This window comes from Osmerus eperlanus, chromosome 19, assembly GCF_963692335.1.
Source record: "Osmerus eperlanus chromosome 19, fOsmEpe2.1, whole genome shotgun sequence".
NCBI classification, from domain to species: domain Eukaryota; kingdom Metazoa; phylum Chordata; class Actinopteri; order Osmeriformes; family Osmeridae; genus Osmerus; species Osmerus eperlanus.
The window spans coordinates 5,976,114-5,995,003 of record NC_085036.1 but is presented as its reverse complement, the minus strand read 5'-3'; the positions used below and the strand labels follow the sequence as shown (position 1 = coordinate 5,995,003).

Sequence of the window (18,890 nt, the reverse complement as noted above, 5' to 3'; positions counted from 1 at the left end):
TTGTGAGGGCCAAACTCATTCTACATCATAATGTCACAAGCAATATCTCAACTGCCAATATGATGGACACCCTCGTCATCGATTTACTGCAATCCCGCCAGTACTTAAATAAACAATGACTTACTGAACAAAGACTTATCAAGGCTTCAAAGAATGGCAAGTATTCTCAATAACTGGATCGTTGCGTCCCCACATTGTCACGAAGACCTGTATGTGTGTGCATGTGCAAGCATGTTTGCGTGTGTAAAAAGAAAAAAAAACATTATCTGGAGTGTTACAGTAGCTGTGTTTATCTGTCATTGAGACTATCTGCCTCTCTTGTTGCAGCTAATCTGCTCACGGCTGTCTCTCATCTCTGAGAGCCTCATCAAGGCCTGAGCCAGGTCTGAAAGCTCGCTATTGATCCTCATGTATGGATTACTTGTGGCTGTTCAGAGATTATGCTTGCATATGAGGACTAAAGGACGTCAACTAGCGTAAATACGTGTCGTGGATGTAGGAGCAAAAGGCTCAAAATCTGTTTCTTTGATGGCATGGTTCTCTGCTTTGTTGTGGAATCTGTTTGAATGTGCTTCGAAAGTCAAATCTCACCCGCTCCTTCCCCCTCTTCCCTCACTTCTGTTCTTTCCTCGCTCGATCTACTCATCTGTTCTTCGCTCTCTCTTTCTCTCTCTTTCTTTTTCTTCTGCTCCGTTTCTTTCTTCCTGTATTTGTCTCATTTTCCTCCTCTGTCTTCCTTTCTCTATCTCTTCCCCTCTTTCTTCCTTGCTCTCTCTCTCTCTGTGTCTCCCTCTCTCTCCATCTCTCCCTTTGTCTGCCCCTTCTCTCTGTCTTCCTTCCTTTTCTCTTTCTCTCTCCCCTCTCTCTGTCTCTCTCTCTCCCCTCTCTCTGTCTCTCTCTCTCTCTCTGTATCTCTCTCTCTCTCTGTCTCTCTCTCCCCTCTCTCTCTGTCTATCCCCCCTGTCTCTCTTACTCTGTCTCTCTCCCCTCTCTTTGTCTCTGTCTCTCTCTCAGCTCTGAGGGATAACAGGATTGAGCTGGTGCGTGCGTCCTGGCAGGAGCTGACCATCAGCATCAGTGACGTGGCGCTGAGCGATGAAGGCATGTACACCTGCTCTCTGTTCACCATGCCCGTCAGGACCGCCAAGGCCTACCTCACTGTCCTGGGTGAGTGAAACACACACACATACATACACACGCGCGCGCGAGGCAAGCACACACCCAGGTAACGGTGTGACACTCTATGTGCAGCCTGTGTCTAGCTAGCCAACAGGTGTTAATAACAATTTTCCCTCAAAAGTGGACACGCCTCGTCAGCATGCACACGCGCGCACACACACACACACAGCCCTCCACTCCCCCTCTCATCCCCACGAGCACTGTTTGTGTAGAAATCCGCCACCCGCGCAAATATTGTTTCATTTCCTGGACGCTGAGTTAATTATGTAGCCAATTAGTTTGTGCTAATGTTTTCGGATCTGACAAGCCTGGCTGCGGCCATTAACGGGGTCCTCTCTATGTCAACAAGCGCGCCCCGCATCCGAAAACCCTGATAGACACGACGCTTTGCGACCTCGTCAGGAACAAAGCTTAATAGAACGAGCAGACACAACGACGGAAAGGCAGGGAGAGGAAAATAGAGCGAGAGCGATTTAATGAACACGTAAAAAAAAAAAAAAAAAAAAAAAAGGTGATTGCATCGCGGGATAATTAAAGAAATGTATCCTGCCTAATTAAAAAGACGACCTCCTAAAACGCTACGCTCGGCGCTTGCGACACCGTGTTGGCGCGACGGGATCGGTCGAGAGATCGCAGGCCGCGGTTGTATAGACGAAGGCGTGCTTGGGAATGGAGAGAAAAGAAGGATCTCTGAAGGTGTGCGTGCGGTGCTGACACACAGACTCGCAACTCATAGACTTGAGTCCTTCGAGGCGTTCAGGGGAATTTGACTGGAAGGTATGCACGCGAAGGAAAATCCACAGCTCATTTTTCCAGATGGATTTGGGATTGATTTTCGTACACACGTACATGAACACACACACACACACCACTGAGCACTCGATCAGAAGAAGGCCTCACTCTATATACCTTGGCCTCACATATTAAATGCATGTTTCACACACACCTACACGTGTCACATACATACCTCACACACACAGACACACACACACACACCAGGGGTGTAGAGGATCTTTAAGCGTGGTCATTACACTCAGGTGAAGAGCTGGGAACCCAGTCCCGGAGAGAGAGCCGTGTTATTGATCAGGCAGACCTATCAATCAATCACTCTCACACACACTCATTGGTCATTGACCTTGCCAGCGACACTGTGGGCGCACACTCAGAGGACTCATTAGAAGGTGATTAGAGGGGGAAGACTGATAGGCATCTACACAGATCCATCCAGCGTCTCCCACTGCTTGAGTTCACAGGCATCCAGAACACGCTGACGCCAGAGTCAATTCAGGTACACAAACACACACGCCACAACCTTCTCACCCAGAAGGTCTTATCGTCGGCGATCTTGTTTTTCTCAAACTTTTGGGGAAACTTTTTACATCCAACTATTTAATGCATCGAAAATAGGATTTACTTAATTGATTCAATTTATTACAAATGGCTTAGATTACTTAATTAGTTTGATATAGTTGTTTTCCACAAAAGTATTCATATTCATTGGGTGTACAGTGTACAGGAAAGTTCCTTAAATACTGTCTGGGTAAATCTGATATGGAATTGCATAACCCTGAATCTGTTTCTGTTTCTGTGTGTGTGTCATCATGTGTGCTCCACGTTCTTGCGTGCGTGTGTGTGCACCCGTCATTCCCCTCCCGTCCTGCAGGGGTGCCAGAGAAGCCTGAGATCGACGGGATGACCAAGCCGGCCCTGGAGGGAGAGCAGATCACCCTGACCTGCATCACCCAGGGCAGCAAGCCCGCCGCCGACCTGCGCTGGTTCAGGAACGAGGAGGAGATCAAAGGTACCCGTGGTCTCCTAAAGAGGGTGGAGGAGGGATGGAGGTGGTGTGTGTGTGTGGGGGGGGGGGGGTAGGTGTCCCAACTGGGGGAGCAATGATGGCTCCCACAAAAGTATGGATGGATGGGTTGCATATATGGCCACCACAGGTCAATGTATTTTTAGGGGCCCCATGGATTATTTATTTTTCGAGGGCCCAAAAATGTCCGGCGCCGCCCGTTAAGGTTTTAAAATGACTGAATGACCTCGTCTGACATGACATATTTGGCCCTCGCCTCTTTTTTCCATCGCTTATCTCATCTTCCATCTGCTATCCATCTCTTCCCTTGTCCTCTCTTTTCTCTTATCTAATTTTCGAGCTCTCAATCCTCATCCCCTTTGTCTTTCTCATCTCATCTATCTCTTTTCTCTCACTCGGTCTATTTTATACTCATGACTGTGTCACGTGGCACTAATCACTGTGTGGTTTATACGAACCATCTTTGTTCATCGGGCTAGTGACGTCATCGTTTTCTGGTGACCTTCTCTCTCCTCTGTCTCATTGTTCTAAAACGGAAATACGTCAAAATCGGTGAAAAGACGAGTAAACTGAGCAGTAACCTGAGAAGGATTTATTTTCTGGAACAGTATCCTGCATAATAAGTCAGCCAACCAGTCAGCCAGCCAGCCACCCATCTATCCAGTCAGCCAGCCCACCAGGCAGGCTCAGAACACAGTTGTTCTAAAAATAAGATGTGTTCTCATTAGCAGGGAGAGAGAGAGAAAGAGAGGGAGAGAGACAGAGATAGATAAAGGGAGGGGGAGAGACTACCCCTGCGGTCTCAGATGGGCAGGCCCACTGAGAGGCAGGCAGACTGGCTAAGAACCAGCTGGATCTTTCTAGAAACTCCCAGACTGAGCTCCTCAGCTGAGGACAGTTCTCTGGGGCTGGCTCCCATGTGGGGGGCGCATGCCTCAGATCCCTCCCTGGTAAATACCTGGCTGCCTCTGTCCCTAGTAATACCTGGCTGCCTCTGTACCTGGTAAATACCTGGCTGCCTCTGTACCTGGTAAATACCTGGCTGCCTCTGTACCTGGTAAATACCTGGCTGCCTTTGTACCTGGTAAATACCTGGCTGCCTTTGTACCGGGTAACTACCTGGCTGCCTTTGTACCGGGTAACTACCTGGCTGCCTCTGTCCCTAGTAATACCTGGCTGCCTCTGTACCTGGTAAATACCTGGCTGCCTCTGTCTCTGGTAACTACCTGGCGGCCTCTGTCTCTGGTAACTACCTACGCTGCCTCTGCCCCTGGTAAACTGAAAATTTTCATTCTACTTGGCGGACCATTCTTGAACTCTCCTCTCATCTCTTTTAATCTCTTCTCCACCCCTTCCAACCCTTCCCCTCTCTTTTCCTCCACACCCCACCCCAGGGCTCTTCTCTTCACCCCACCCAGTCCCTCCTATCCTGTCTCCCTCTCGCTTCTATCAGACACCAGGGGGTTCATGCCAAAGGCACGACGAGTAAGACGGATCAACTCCAGATCAATGCGGGCTTTCTCTCTCGTCCTCCTGACGCTCCTCGACAGATGTGATTGTAATTGCTCCATCCGGAGCTCAATTCAGCCATGTCCTCTTCCAACTTAGCCCTCCTGGCTGCTTCTGACTCAGTATGGATCCCAAACATCCTAGGTATTGACTCAGAGGTCCAGATTGTTAGGGGACGGAGAGAGGGCAGAATTAACCTCACTCTCATTAACACTAAGTACTTTTCTAGAACAAAGCCTTTCGTCACACCACTGTGACACTGTCACAGTCACGTAACCATAAATAGTTGACTTATTAGTAACCCCCTCCCCATCGCCCCCACCTCGTACTTTATGGCAAGTTAAACTTCAATCCTTCGCGGTCTGCCCTAGGACCTATTTATATGCCCAGGTGTCTGTACCGTTCGTTAGGCGTGTTGTTTAAATATGGTAGGGATACTGGCGTGAGGGTGTCACCATGTCATGTGTGAGGACCAGCAACGCAGAGGGGTGACTGTTAGCGAGGTCTCGCGCGTTTGCGTTTCCCACCTCCTCCTCGCTAATTAGCCCGCACGCTAGTGAGTGCAGCGCCGCGAGGTGTTTCCAGGGTCAAAGCCGTTTCCTCAGGAACAGGAGCTGAAACCTCTGCTGGCACAGGAAGCGGAATGTGATCAAATGGCGGTATGTTTCCCCAAAGTATCAAACTGGGAATTCACAGTGAATGCATGCCTTATACTGTAGCTAACAGTGGTTGTGTAGAATAGGCTTATTTTTTTAAATCTTGTTTGGGATTCCACGTTTGTATCTTCTCAAATGACACACACGCGCGCGCGCACATGCGCGTGTGGGCTCCACACATCCCTCCACATACATGAAGTGCACACACAACCCACCGAGACAGGCAAGACTACACACACCCACACATTTGAGGCACCTATTGAGGATATTGCTTTCCGCCCCTCAGAGCTACCAGCCAGCCTCTGTCATTTCCTGCTATCATCAGTCTTCCTGTCCGGGGGAGAGCCGAGCGTTCATTTGGAGTCTGCCTGCTCGCCGCGTGTGTTCTCTGCGTGGATGGTATCCATAGCTACGCACGGAGTGCACGCAGCTCGCCGGACACGCACGGAGCACACACCGCCAGCCACACACACATCCCATAGACACAGTCTCTGCGTTTGACACTGCATAAGAAGCAGGGAAATGGACTCAGCCGGGGGACTCTGGCTGAGGAGTGGGTGTGTCAAAGGAGGGAGGTGGGGGGTCGGGGGCAGAGAGGGGTGGAGTTATTATATATACGTTTGTCTGAAGCAAATCATCAACGTGCCACGCCCTGCACTTGCAAATAATGCTCCGTCCCACGAAGTCGCAGAATGACGGAAGATATGGAGGGAGTGTGTGTGTGTGTGTGTGGGGGGGGGGTGGTGGGGGTTGAGTTGAGTGAGACGGGGATGGCGGAGGCGGTGTGGAGGGGTGTGAGAGAACGAGAATGTAGGCTCTGTGGCGTGTGAAATGCCATAAGATTGTAGCAATGCATGCTGGGAATAAGCGACAATAGCGACACATTGGTGAGGGATCTCAGGGAGCATGGTAGATTATATTATCACCAGATTCACTGGAGCACTCCATCTCTCCCATTCAATTGTGGTCCATGGAGATGGAGCCGGTGCAAGTGTGTCTGTGCATGTGTGTGTGTGTAGGTGTGTGGGTGGAATGTGTGTGAAGTATCTGACCTCTATCCTCTGTGCGAGGGTTCTGGAGAGAGAGCGTGAGAGATGGACTAGGGTTGTAGATAGAATGCCATGGGTCTGTGTGGGGATCGGAATCCAATATCCTGACTTCCTCTCCATCTCTCTCACACACTCTCTCTCTTCCCCTCTCTTTCTCTCTTTCTCTCTTTCTCTCTCTCTTTCTCTCTCTCTCTCTCTCTCTCTCTCTCTCTCTCTTCTCTCTCTCTCTCTCTCTCCTCTCTCTCTCTCTCTCTCTCTCCTCTCTCTCTCTCTCTCTCTCTCTCTCTCCTCTTTCTCTCTCTCTCTCTCTCTCTCCTCTCTCTCTCTCTCTCTCTCTCTCTCTCGTATAGATATATTTCACACCCACCTTGTCTCTCTCTCATATCCATTGTGTTCCCTCTACCTGTAATATGGACTGTATCTTCCCTCCACACAAACACACACACACTGTAACCTACAGAGACCTCTACCAATATCACGGCGTGCGAGGGGGCCGTTCACACACCGCAGAGCGTAACGGGCGGTTGGAGGGTGGTCGGGGCGGTGCGGTGCGAGGAGGAGAGGTGGGGGGAGTATGTCTGGGGTTTGTGACGTGGAATGAATTCTGTAGCGTGATATATTTGAGGTGGAAGCACAGGTACGGCTAAACGGGGGTCGCTCGGAAGGCCTGGATTCAGCCGGAGTAAATGGAGGATTTAACGGCCATCTGCTCCACAGTCCGTCCCAGCTATTTTAGCCTCGGTTTTGGTCAATGGTCAGTCACTGTACTGGAAAGAAATGGGATATAGGACAGTGCCTGTGTGTACGTGTGTGCGTGCGTGTGTGTGTGTGTGCCAGGGAACATTTACGGCCATCTTTTATTCATGCCGTGTCACAGCGATCCGCATGAACCATATGACAGTCAGTATGGCGGGGACGCAGTCACTCTTGCATTGTGTGTGTGTGAGTTATCATAGAATAAACTTGTGTGTGTTCTCCAAGGACACTCACGTACACACACACGCGCGCCATACGTGTGCATTCTCCAACCTCTTTGGTGAAAGGCCATGAGAGATGCTATAGTTCGTGCGGGTCACTGTGACATGGCATGAATAAAATATGCACAGTAAATGTTTACTGGCACACACACACACACACAAATGGAGAGAGACATCCTCAGTTTGGATGAGTTTGAAGATTTGTATTTTCAGAAATATGATATATAGAAACAGCTGTGCTGCTAACACACACAGTTACTGTAGGCCTGAATGATCAAACCCCTTTGTCACTGGTCACTCGGACATTCATCTGGGACAGTTATTCATTTTCACCAAAGGGACTGAAATGTTAAATGACAGTGACACCTTCTAGCACAACCCACTGGAGACGTGGTCTCGACAGTTGAAGAGGAAGGTGAACCGAGGAAAGACTCTGAAATTATCATTAAAAGCTGTGTTCATGTAAATAAAGTTCGAATCAAATTTAACCGTCATGTTTCATACGGTTTTGTATCTTATTTTATGTATCACATTCCAGTAATACTTTTAGTGTTGTATAATGTATTTTACAGGGTTTACAGAGTTTGTGCATGCGGTAGTCCAAAATGTGTTTACATATTCCCTTTGTCTTGCAAAGGCGTCACATTTGGTCTACTGCAGCCATTGAGCAAACCGGTGATGATCCAATTTGAATTGTATTGCGTTAGGCAATCTTTCTTTCATATAGACAGTGTCCCCTATTTTAGTATCGAGGTTGGGTGTATGTATGGCGAAGCTATATCAATCCCGTCGAGTTTTGTTTACAATACGAGTTCCGGTGCGTTAGGCGCCTAGTTTCATTGTGATTACCTTCTTTAACAATTGCTCTGAAGGTATGTTTTGTATTGAATTGTTTCATTATTATCGTTCTCCTTGTACGTATCTAACACACTACTGTGGTGAAAACCTTGAGCTAGTTGGGTTGATACGGCTAATACTGTTTATAGACATACACTTTCAAAGTAGTCTGAGTCACTTACAGTAGGGCTTTCCACGCTCCGAAGATAGAACCCTAGCCTCTGGGGATCAGTTTACATACTGTGTTGGTGGTTAAGTCCATATCCATTGTAGAGATTAACAGCTGATTAGTGAATAAGCTTACTTTAAGGCCGGTGCCCTGATCAAGCATACGATTATTACCTGCGTACGCCGAGATGCATGCCATTGACCGCTTAGCGCTCGAGGCTACAGGGAACGGTACATGCACACTTCTAAATCGGAGTGAGATATAACGAGTCAATCTCCCTGCCATCAAATCGAATTGTTTTCCAGCCGGGGACAAACACAAGTGTCTCGGGCCCCCACATTACCGAGAAACAAATGTAAGAGAAATCTCTCTCTCTCCTTTCCCTTAGCATATGGTGATAGCACGCCTTAGAGTCTCTGAGGTGCTATTAAACTCTATGGGAGAAGATGTGTTACAAAAAAGAGCAAATGTGATACCAAAAAAAAACACATCCCTTCCACATCCCTTCCCTCCTGCCTGATAAACCACATTGACACCTCTGTAGAGCTCCCCACCACGACCACACACACACACACAGACACACACACACAGACCACACACTCAGAGACAGGCACACAGAACACACACACACGCGCACGCATACACGCACAGAGAGCACACACAGACCTGCATACACACACAGAGAGCACAGGCACACACACTCAGGGGACGACCACCTGAGTAGTGATGACAATAAGACAGACAGCGCCTCTGTGCCTCCTGTGTGTGTCGATGACAGGTTGGAAAGTGAGAAAGAGTGATTAGAGTACAGGGGTGGGGGGGGGGGGCAGTTTGGTTTTACGGTGTGTGTGGGTGTGTGCCTGCGTGTGTATGCATGTGTGAGAGAAACACCTGCCTTCTCCTAGTTCATACTAATTCAAGCTAGCGGGGGGCTTGGATATGAACCTCCACTTCCAGCAGCTAGCATATGGAAGCTGTGATCGACAGGTAGGACATGGCCTAACACAGAGAGAGAAAGAGAGTGAGAGAGAGACTGAGGCAAGCAAAGCGAGACAGGGTTGTGTCTGTGTGTGCGTGTGAGCGTTGAACTCTGAGACTCCAGTTCCCCGCTGGCAGGATTAGAGAAAGCTCCATAGCAGTTGTTGAGGCTGTTTACTCAAACCCAGCAGTCAACCGCTCCCTCTGTCTCTCTGTCTGTCACTCTCTCCCACTCTCCTCGGTCTTTCTCTCTCTCCCCCTCTTCCCTTCTCTCTCCCCCTCTGTCTACGTCCTCCTTCTGTCTCTGTCTTTCTCTTCCTCTCTCTCCGTCCCGCTTCCCCCCCTTCTCTCTCTCTCTCTCTCTCTCTCTCTCTCTCTCTCTCTCTCTCTCTCTCTCTCTCTCTCTCTCTCTCTCTCTCTCTCTCTCTCTCTCTCTCCTCTCTCTCTCTTCTCTCTCTCTCTCTCTCTCTCTCTCTCTCTCTCTCTCTCTCTCTCTCTCTCTCTCTCTCATCCCTCTCTCTCTCTCTCTCTCTCTCTCTCTCTCTCTCTCTGTCTTGCTCTCTCTCCTCATCCATCCTCCCTCCCTTCTGTCATCAATCCCCTGCCTGGCTTCACTCCTCTCTTCCCCTCTCCGTCTCTCTCACCCCACTCTCGGTTCCCCATTGAGCCACTAAAAGACTCCCTCCCTCCCTCCCTATAGGAGCGTATAGGAGAGGGCCTTGACTACAGACTAGAGGCTTAACACACCATGGACACGCCCGTTCCACACAGACACAGGCACAAAGACTCCAATGGAGAGTATTATGCACTGACAGGTGGATGGTGAAGGTTGCACACAGTTGGGTGTTGGGGCAAGTGTGTCTTTCACATCAGGTGTGACTTTGTGTATGGTGAACGTGTGTGTGTGCGAGTGTGGGGTGGGGGGGGGGGGGGGGGGGGGGTTTACATGCGAACAGGTTGCGAGATAATCCCGGAGCTCTGTACCTGAGCTTGACAGGATGGTCCCAGCACCATCACCAGCTTTTGGGTGCGGTCTGAGGAGGATATCTCCGGGATCTCTGTACTTGATGTTGTGTGCATTGGCACAGGAAAGGGGGGAAAAAAATTGTTTGGGGGGAGGGGAGGAGGGGAGGAGGGGGGGGGGACTCGAGAGCGCTCGAACGGGAACGCCACGGGTCTGCCCTCGAGCCCTGTCGTCCCCTCTGACGACGTGGAGAGGCGCTCGACGGCGGCGCCTCTCGCCCCTCCCCTTGCTCCTTACGTACCTCCGCCTCCTCTCTTTCCGTGCGTCTTCTCGTTTGTTCTCTTCCGTTGCCCTCTCGGTCGCTCTCCCGTCTGCTCCTCGACTGTCTTCGACTCTCTGAGCGTCTGCCAAGTTGTGTGCACGCGCGTTTGTCAGTTGACGTGTGCGTCACGGTAACTCCCGTCCATCGCAGAGGCTGAGCTTGTGTGGCAGCTGGGTGTTCGGCAGTGCTGCTGTGATAGGACATCGGCGGGCAAATTAAGGCTTTCCGTCGACGCAGGCGCCCACACACACGGACACGCCCACGTTGCAGACGTGCGTCCCGACTCCCGAATACTCGAACACAGGTCCGTTTCCAAACACACGCACGCCTGCATTGCGTGCGAATGTGCACAGTCACTGTACTGTGAACCAGATTTGTAAAGGACTTCCCTCAAAAGATGTTCTACAAAATTTCACAGCTGCGCCACAATGTCAGTCACACTCTATTACGAGGATACGCTGGAGCACTGGACCAGACTAGACAATCAAATCCACCATCCACGGGGTTTACATTTCACAAACCAGGAAAAAAATGTCATTTATTCAGTGTAATTCCGATTTAAAAACCTTTTAAAGTCCACTTGAGGATTTACTCTCGAAAACTTGATGTTAAAACACATTAAAAAGACGGCTGGCATGGCAACAAGCTTACACACACACACACACACACAGACTGACTCATAGCTTTGGTAATAAATGCATTCATTTTCTGCCTCAGCAGCAGTAATGCAGACTCTACAGGCAATCACACAGAGCTATTCTGTTGAATCAACACATTACAGACATAAAACACAGCTAGCTTGTAATCCCTGTTTCAAATTAGCGCCGAGGCACAAAAAAAACATTATTAAATGTCATCAGGGGGGAGATTTCCACGTAATGGCTTTCTTGGCCTTGAACATGTTGGCTTTAACTCTAAAGCTTGGTGAATAGACTGTTTTCGCTCCTGGGGCCACAGTCAGGGCTGAAGATACCCTTCATTGTTCAACTTAGTTCAAAAGAAGAGAGGAGAAATGAGGGAAGAAATACTGGAAGACACCGGAAAGGGGGTTGGGAGACAATCTGTTCAGAACATGGCAACCCGCTGACAGGACACACTGCTTGCCATATGTATGTCCCCTAAAGAGTGACACCAGCAGGGGCAGGGTGGAGAGAGAGAAGAAAAGGGGGGTGAGGAGGAGAAAGTTAAGCAGCTGACTGCGACAGCAAGCTCGAGATCCAGAGGACCATTTCTCTTCATCAGGTGTCTTTGGGCCCAGAACTGGCCCCTCCCTATTTCTGTCCAGGTGTTGCTAAGGCAACGCACCTGCCAATCATTCATTTCCCTGGAGGGAGGCGGGCTCTGTGCGCATCAACAGAAGGAAGTGACTGAGCAGAAAAGATTATTTAGAGAAGGAAACTGGAGACAGAGAGAGAGAGAGAGAGAGAGAGAGAGAGAGAGAGAGCAAGAGAGAGAGAAGTGGATGGAAAGATAGGGAGGGGGAGAGGGATGGATGGATGAATAGATGGATGGATAGATGTTGCTCATGGAGCCATATCCCAGCGGGACAGCAGATGAGAAGAGAGGAGGAAGAGGGGGATGGTGGGAGGGTGGTGGAGGGGGAGCAAATAGTAACAAATAAACAAACTCAGTCAGTCAGAGTCGGAGGGGGAGAGAGAGAGAGCGCGTTCACACACGAACGCTTTCCGGAGCTTGTTACGGCGGAGGCGAGAGGAACAAGAGGGAGCCGCCAGACAAGGGAGAGAAAAAAAATCGACACAAACAATTAAATGGGGGAGAAAAACAAACAATACAAATTCGGTTCCACTCGATGACAGCGACATGCACCTGTGTTTGGCAGCCTGCCGCGCATGTGTACGCGCATGCTGGCGATGGCTGGGTTCTGTGTTGACGGTCCTGAACTGCGGCTCTGTTGACGATAAGGATGTGCGTCTCTCTCCAACTTCGCCTAACCAAGCAGCTCGCTCAACCTGTTACACGTGGAAGCTGTCATGTCTGGTCATGCTGATAGCAGGGAGGTAGACAATAGTGGCCTGGATAAGTCTATGCAGGCCGGACACGGAGAGACATGGGGAGCGAGAGAGAGAGAGGGAAAGAGAATGTGAGAAAGAGAGAGAGAGAGAAAGAGAGAGAGAGAGTGTGAGAGAGATGGAGAGAGCTAGAAAGGAAGAGAGGGAGAGAGAGAAAGAAAAAAGAGACAGGGAGATAGAGGGAGAGAGAGAGAGAGAGAGAGAGAAAGAAAGGGAGAAAGAGAGAGGGAGGGATAGAGAGAAAAAGAGAGAGAGAAAAAGAGACAGAGAGAGAATGAGAAAGGGAGAATGTGAGAGAGAGACAAAGAAAGGAAGAGAGAGTGCGACGGGCCGAAGCAATCCGCTGCTCTCTTTCAAAACTATTCTGAAAACTTAGACGTGCCCATCGAGCTGTAAGAAGTGAAAAACTGAAAGAAAAATCGATATGAGAGACATATCCTGAGAGGCACACACTCACAGATGCACACACACACATGCGCACACACACAAACGCATGCTTCTCAGTCTTGTTGTTTTGGGGAAGATGTTGTTGTCAGGGGACAGGACAGGCGTGTGTGCGTTCGCACAGTGATTTGAACACGCCGCTGACTTTGTTTACGTGTGTGTGCGTGCGTGCGTGTACAGGTGCTAAGGAGGTGAATGCCAGCGGTAAGACCTTCACGGTGCGCAACTCCCTGCAGCTGCGGGTTGACAGGAACGATGACGGCGTGGCCTACACCTGCAAGGTGGACCACGTGGCCCTGACCCAGTCGCCACAGCAGGCCACCGAGGTCCTGGAGGTCCACTGTGAGTACACACACACGCACACCACACACAGACACCCACACTTGAAAACTCCCATACGGGCTTTAAGACACACGGCCATATACCCAGACCGCGGCAAGCGCACACATTCTTCTTGTGGAAATTATTTATGACATGTTGCCGGCTCACCGCCCCCCCCCTCCCTCTCTCTCTCTCTCTCTCTCTGTCAGATGCCCCTCGTGTGGAGATCACACACTCGCTGACCTTCCCTCAGGAAGGCCAGTATCTGAAGCTGGAGTGCGTGTCCAAAGGCAATCCCTCGTGAGTGTCCCCCCTCCTCCTCCTCATCATCATCATCATCCTCACCGTCATCATGGTAGCTACAGGACTCAGCTGTAGACGTCAACCCGCCTAACCCCGACCCCATCCACCGCCCCCCCCCCCCCCCCCCCAGGCCGGACCCCGTCATGTGGACCAAGGACGGGGGCGAGCTGCCCGACCCGGAGCGCATGATCGTGGAGGGACGCGAGCTCACCTTCACCTCCCTCAACAAGACGGACAACGGCACCTACCGCTGCGAAGCCAGAAACCACCTGGGCACCAGCAGCGCCGAATACATCCTCTACGTCTACGGTGAGCGGCGGGACACGCGCACACACACACACACACAGACGGAAACGTAGAGACCCGGAGAAAGAAATATGCGACGGAGGAAGATTGTTTTAGTGCTGCGTTGTTCGGGAACGCGAGGAACGTCATGGAGGAAGATAAGTGAATCCCGGGAATGCCTGAGGAGGAAGAGGAGGAGGAGGAGGAGAGGTAAGAGAAGGCGCGTGAGGGGGATCCAGAGCCCTCCTCCTCTCCGCTGTTCCTGCCGCCGATGACATCCGTCAGGAGTAATAACGCTTCCGAGCGGAGAGCAGAAGCGAGACTTTTCCCTCACCCCTGTTTTTCTAAAGGGTTTAGGAAGACGGCGGGAGGTGGGGGGTGGTTGGTGGGGGGGGGGGCGACAGAAGGGAGAAGGCAGTCATGTTTAAAGACAGGTTCTGTTATCGTGGGAAGAGCGGGGGGAGGAGAGAGAAATAATCAAAAAGATCGAGAAGAAAGAGCTCCTTTTTAGTTTCCCTGTTTGAGAAAGAGAGTGGTTGGAGAATCAGCCTTCTTGGTTTCAGCTCTTCTGATGTGAGATACTGATATCCCTGCGGGTGTGAGCTTTTGTTACAGTGTTGGTTCTTCCTACTGTGTCTGTAGGGTAGATCTGTAGGTGGATTCAGACCTTGAGAAAACATACCAGGCTTGAATGAACTAATACATTTTGGATTGCCAGTTCCAACCAGGTCCTAAGAAGAGAGGCGCTTGCAAGAGGAGAGATAGCTGAACTTTTCTTTGAGTGTTTCTGTTTTTTTCTGTGCTCCATTAGTTGAATGGTTTAAGCCCTAATGCAAACCAACATAGCCCAGTGTCCAAGCAGACCTTGGAGACAGCAAAGTCTTGACAGGGAATTTTTAAGAGGAGAAACAGGAGATAGCAGAACAGACCTGTGGAAATAACACCGGTCAATACCTTCAAAGTATTTAAAAGAGTGCTCCATTGGTGTCTGTACAATTAATCAGATGAGTTCGCTTTTTTCATAATAAATCATATTAGAATTGTCAACCAGGAACAAAATGGTTTAACCCTAACCCTAACCCTTGGATAAGTCAATTGAGTTTATATCGTCATGTGTGTGTGTGAGGACCAGAGTTTGACTGTGTCCTGAAATAACTAATGCTGGAGTCAGTGCATATGGATTCCCAAGTTGAATTAAACTGCATTATTTCGGAACTATTCGACATGAAAGCCTGAAGCTGAAGTTAGGAGTCCATTCAAACACCAATTATAACAGTTGGAAGACGACTATGAAGTACCTAAAGGGGATGAAATGAGAAACGTAGAAAGTGGAAAAGTGTAAACAAACCAAACGCAGAATATCCAGAATGATGATGAGGCCATTTGGAAAAAGTTGTTCTGTCTTTTATGTTAGTCTCTTGAAGTGAGCCTAAGGGGATTCATTGAATGCTGATTCCTACGATACCTCAGTTCTAGCCCTTAACAAAACAATCCAAACGTCTTTGCTCTTTGTTGATCTCAAAAGAGTTTTGAAAGTTGCAGAGATTTGGGCACATAACTCTTCATGACTTGAAATATTTTTTTTGCTGGTCTAGACTCATAAAACCTTCAGTTAGATACTCAGGCGTATTAAACATTCACCATTTTTTTCTATATTCCTCTTTCTCCTCCTTGAAGGTCTTGAGCAGATTAAATTAGGCCTGTCTATGTGACGTGCATAAAGTAGTTCCTCCCCCTTCAACATACACTCAAATGCCAGCTCAGTGTAACAATAAGAGTAACCGAAACACTTAATGATGTTGATGCTATAAAGCAGACAACTTCCTCCACAACTCGAGAAGGTAATTGGGAATCGCAGTCACGGCGTCTTGTCCGTATTCATTACCCGTTCTTTTGAAATGGCACACAGGTCCTCCCTACCCTTCATCGGCGATTAACACACCTTTTAGCTCTTCGCAATGGTCGCCATCATTCCTGAAAATGTCTTTTTGATGGTTTGCCGAAAACATACTCGTTTTCTTCCCCTCCCTGTTCATGCTCTTCTCCAGACGAGCACTTAGCTGCTCGGTGATTCACGCCGAGGCTGAAATGTCACCCGGGCGCTGAGGATGCTGGGGCCTCAGAAGTAGTGCCTTGGCCAATTAAAAGCCTCCAGCTCTCTCTGTAATAAGGAGGCAGACATTAAGGTAAAAGGCAAGGTTCTGCTGCAACCCCATTAACTTTGTCACACAATATTTCAGTTCTATATTTAACAAGATGCTTTAATGGGCAAAAGTGGGAAATATTACCTAGGATAAAATAAAATAAAATGAACGTAGTGTTCCATTTTAAAGTCAAAAGTCAATTACACTTGAGAACATGGAATTATAATAGTAGGTAGATTTTCACATTTTAAGTAATTACGCAATAGTTATTCAGAGCGGTTGATAGTGGATAGTAAATTCAGGTAGAAGCTGCCAGGGATAACCAATGAAAGATTCTATAATTTATAATTATGTCAATAAATGAGAAATATTTTGCTGTGAAGCAAGGGGTTTATCTGGATATTTTAAATTAGTATTGTTGAATTCCACTACCCTGTCAATGTTATCCACTTCACTGGCTGTGTGAGGTCATCAGTGTGCAGCTTGTTATGGACTGGCCTTATCAAGGCATGCCGACTTGCCTCTCCTTAGCCTTTATCTAAACTGGGCTCTGTGCAAAACAGCCTTGATGGTTAAATGCTAACTTCATCTCTGAACATTAATCACGGTAATAGGCACTGGATAAAGTTGAATCTTATGCTTAGCTCTTATCATCCTAACCTCGTTAAAGCACCATGGTTGGTAGCACTATGCTTACACCCGATATGCTAATATGCTAATACCACAACAAAGGGATAGGGCAGACAAAGCTTTGAAATCTCAGCTTCCATTTTGTTTTGTGTTCCCAACCAATGAATAAATCATATGGAGCTCCACTTCCTGGTGATGTGTCTTGCCTTCAAAACCTGACTGGCATGACCTTTGACCCCTCTGTCCCTGTTAGTATTCTAACAGCCTCAAGCAGGAGCCCTGTGAGTTAACTTTCAAACTCTGGTATCCAGGATTCGACAAGAATAGAATGGTAAAGGATTGTCTTAAACGATGTTGTGCACACGTCCAAGGCATTTGAAACTGTGGCCCGTGTCAATGTTCAGGTCGTAGTTCATTTGTTGTTTTCTGTTATGAACTGTTTTATTGGTAGTGTCTGTATGTATGTATGCTTCACACAATTTAGTTTCTCATGTTTTAATCAATAATTTGAGTTTTTCATCCTCTTATTTATATAGCCTATAATTATACAAATATATATATATATCATGTTGATTTAGTTTATTTTTCTTCATCGTTGTTTTGTCTGTCTCTCCATCTGTCCATCCGTTCATATGTTTGTTTTTGTTTCTTTGTGTGTATGTGTATCGTCTGCGTCCCATTCCCTAGACGTCCCCACCACCCCGCCTCCACCCACCACTCCTCCCCCCCATCCCACCCCTCCAGACACCGCCGTCCTCTTAGACAGCCACGCCTCAGAACGCACGATCACCGACGAGAGAGGTACAGTACCCCCCCCCTCCCCCCCCCTCATACCCACACCAGTGCACACCTCTCTCCTCACACACACCCTTCCCCATCTCCTGTCTCCTCCGTCCACCGCAGGCCTGGTCCTCCCTCTCTCCTCCTTCTCGCTCACACCGTCCATGGCAGTGCTCCTCTGGATACACGCCTATTTGTCTCTCTGTCTCTGTCTCTCTCTCTCTGTCTCTCTGTCTCTCCCTCTGTCTCTCTCTCTCTGTCTGTCTCTCTGTCATCCGTCCCCACTTTTCTGTAATTCCTACCTCATCCACAATCTGCCTCCTCTTTCAATTTGTCCATCTTTTTGCGTTTCTCCCCAACGTCATGGATCTCCCATACCCCCGTATTACCTCTCCCCTGCCTCACGCCTATTATTCCCTCCACCCTCAGCCCCTCGGCCCGGCTTCTCTTCTCACTTCTCTCTCATTTCATTATCGCTCCTTCCCTTGCCCTTCCCCTCCAAGTGTGCCTGTGCTCCCCACCGAGATTTTGCAGAGGACGGCTCTCTCTCTCTCTCATTCTCACTCTCCATCTCTCTTTCTCTCTCTCTGTCTCTCTCTCCATCTGTCTCTCCATCCAGCTTGCCCTCTTTTTAACACTCCTACTCCACCTCCTGTCAGTTTCGCCCAAACACCTACTTCCTGATTCTTGCAGAGTCATGTTGTCCTGTTCGTGTGTGTTACCTCAGTCTCTTCCACCCTTCCACTGGCGATTAACTGATCTTTCAGCTGTCCGCCATGCCTGTCCCAGTGTCTGTTTACCTGAACACCAACTTCCTGGTCCTCAGATATTTTTCTCTGCACAAAAGAGTTCCCTTTTTTCACTCCCCTTCATTCATCCTTCTCTCCTTCCCTCCACGTCTCTTGGGAGATTCCCCCCGAGGGATCAGAGCTTTGTGATGTCCTGTCGGTTCCTTCATCCCTCTCTTCTTTTCCCCCGTCCTGTTCGGATGCGTGTTTGTCTATCTGCCCTGTTGACTGGAGGTTTCAGGGACACAGGTTCTCGTACACCCTCCCTGCTCGCTCGGAATACTCTCATTTCACACAGTCTCATTTATTACCTTCCACAGGTCCTTCCTCCACCCTCACCCCGAGCAAATAACGCCGTAAGACCGCTTCAAATCCATTTTCTCTTTTTTAATCAAGTTCTTTCCGTTTTTTTGGGGGTGGGGTTCCACCGATGAGGTGGGGCTTGGCTCCACGGTAAACATATGCTACAGCATGTCCGGAGTCAAGAGTTATGCCTTTACCTCCTACTCTTCCTCCAGTTCTCCTTTCTCCTCTGTCACACTTGTGCCGTGTCCTGAGGGACAGACAGGCATAGAGACAGACGGACAGACAGGTTTGAGCGAACGACAGGCTGTAGTCAGACCGTATCGCATCACGTCTGTTGACCCAGTGACAACAATGATCCGCATGCGTGTCTTGGAGCCACTGACGCCCCCTTCGCACGACGCGG

The 18,890-nt window shown here is 49.0% G+C and overlaps 1 protein-coding gene across 1 annotated transcript in view; it reads left to right on the top strand.

Annotated features, from left to right (window-relative positions):
* Positions 1-18,148, top strand: part of cadm2a (cell adhesion molecule 2a) — a 115,450-nt gene extending 97,302 nt beyond the window's left edge. Inside the window, exons 4-10 of the mRNA XM_062486239.1 lie at positions 1,015-1,167; positions 2,843-2,980; positions 13,111-13,272; positions 13,461-13,551; positions 13,685-13,863; positions 17,301-17,589; positions 18,121-18,148. Coding sequence (XP_062342223.1) covers positions 1,015-1,167; positions 2,843-2,980; positions 13,111-13,272; positions 13,461-13,551; positions 13,685-13,863; positions 17,301-17,589; positions 18,121-18,148 — 1,040 coding nt within the window. The remainder of the gene's footprint in view (positions 1-1,014; positions 1,168-2,842; positions 2,981-13,110; positions 13,273-13,460; positions 13,552-13,684; positions 13,864-17,300; positions 17,590-18,120) is intronic.
* The last annotated feature ends 742 nt before the right edge of the window (positions 18,149-18,890 follow it).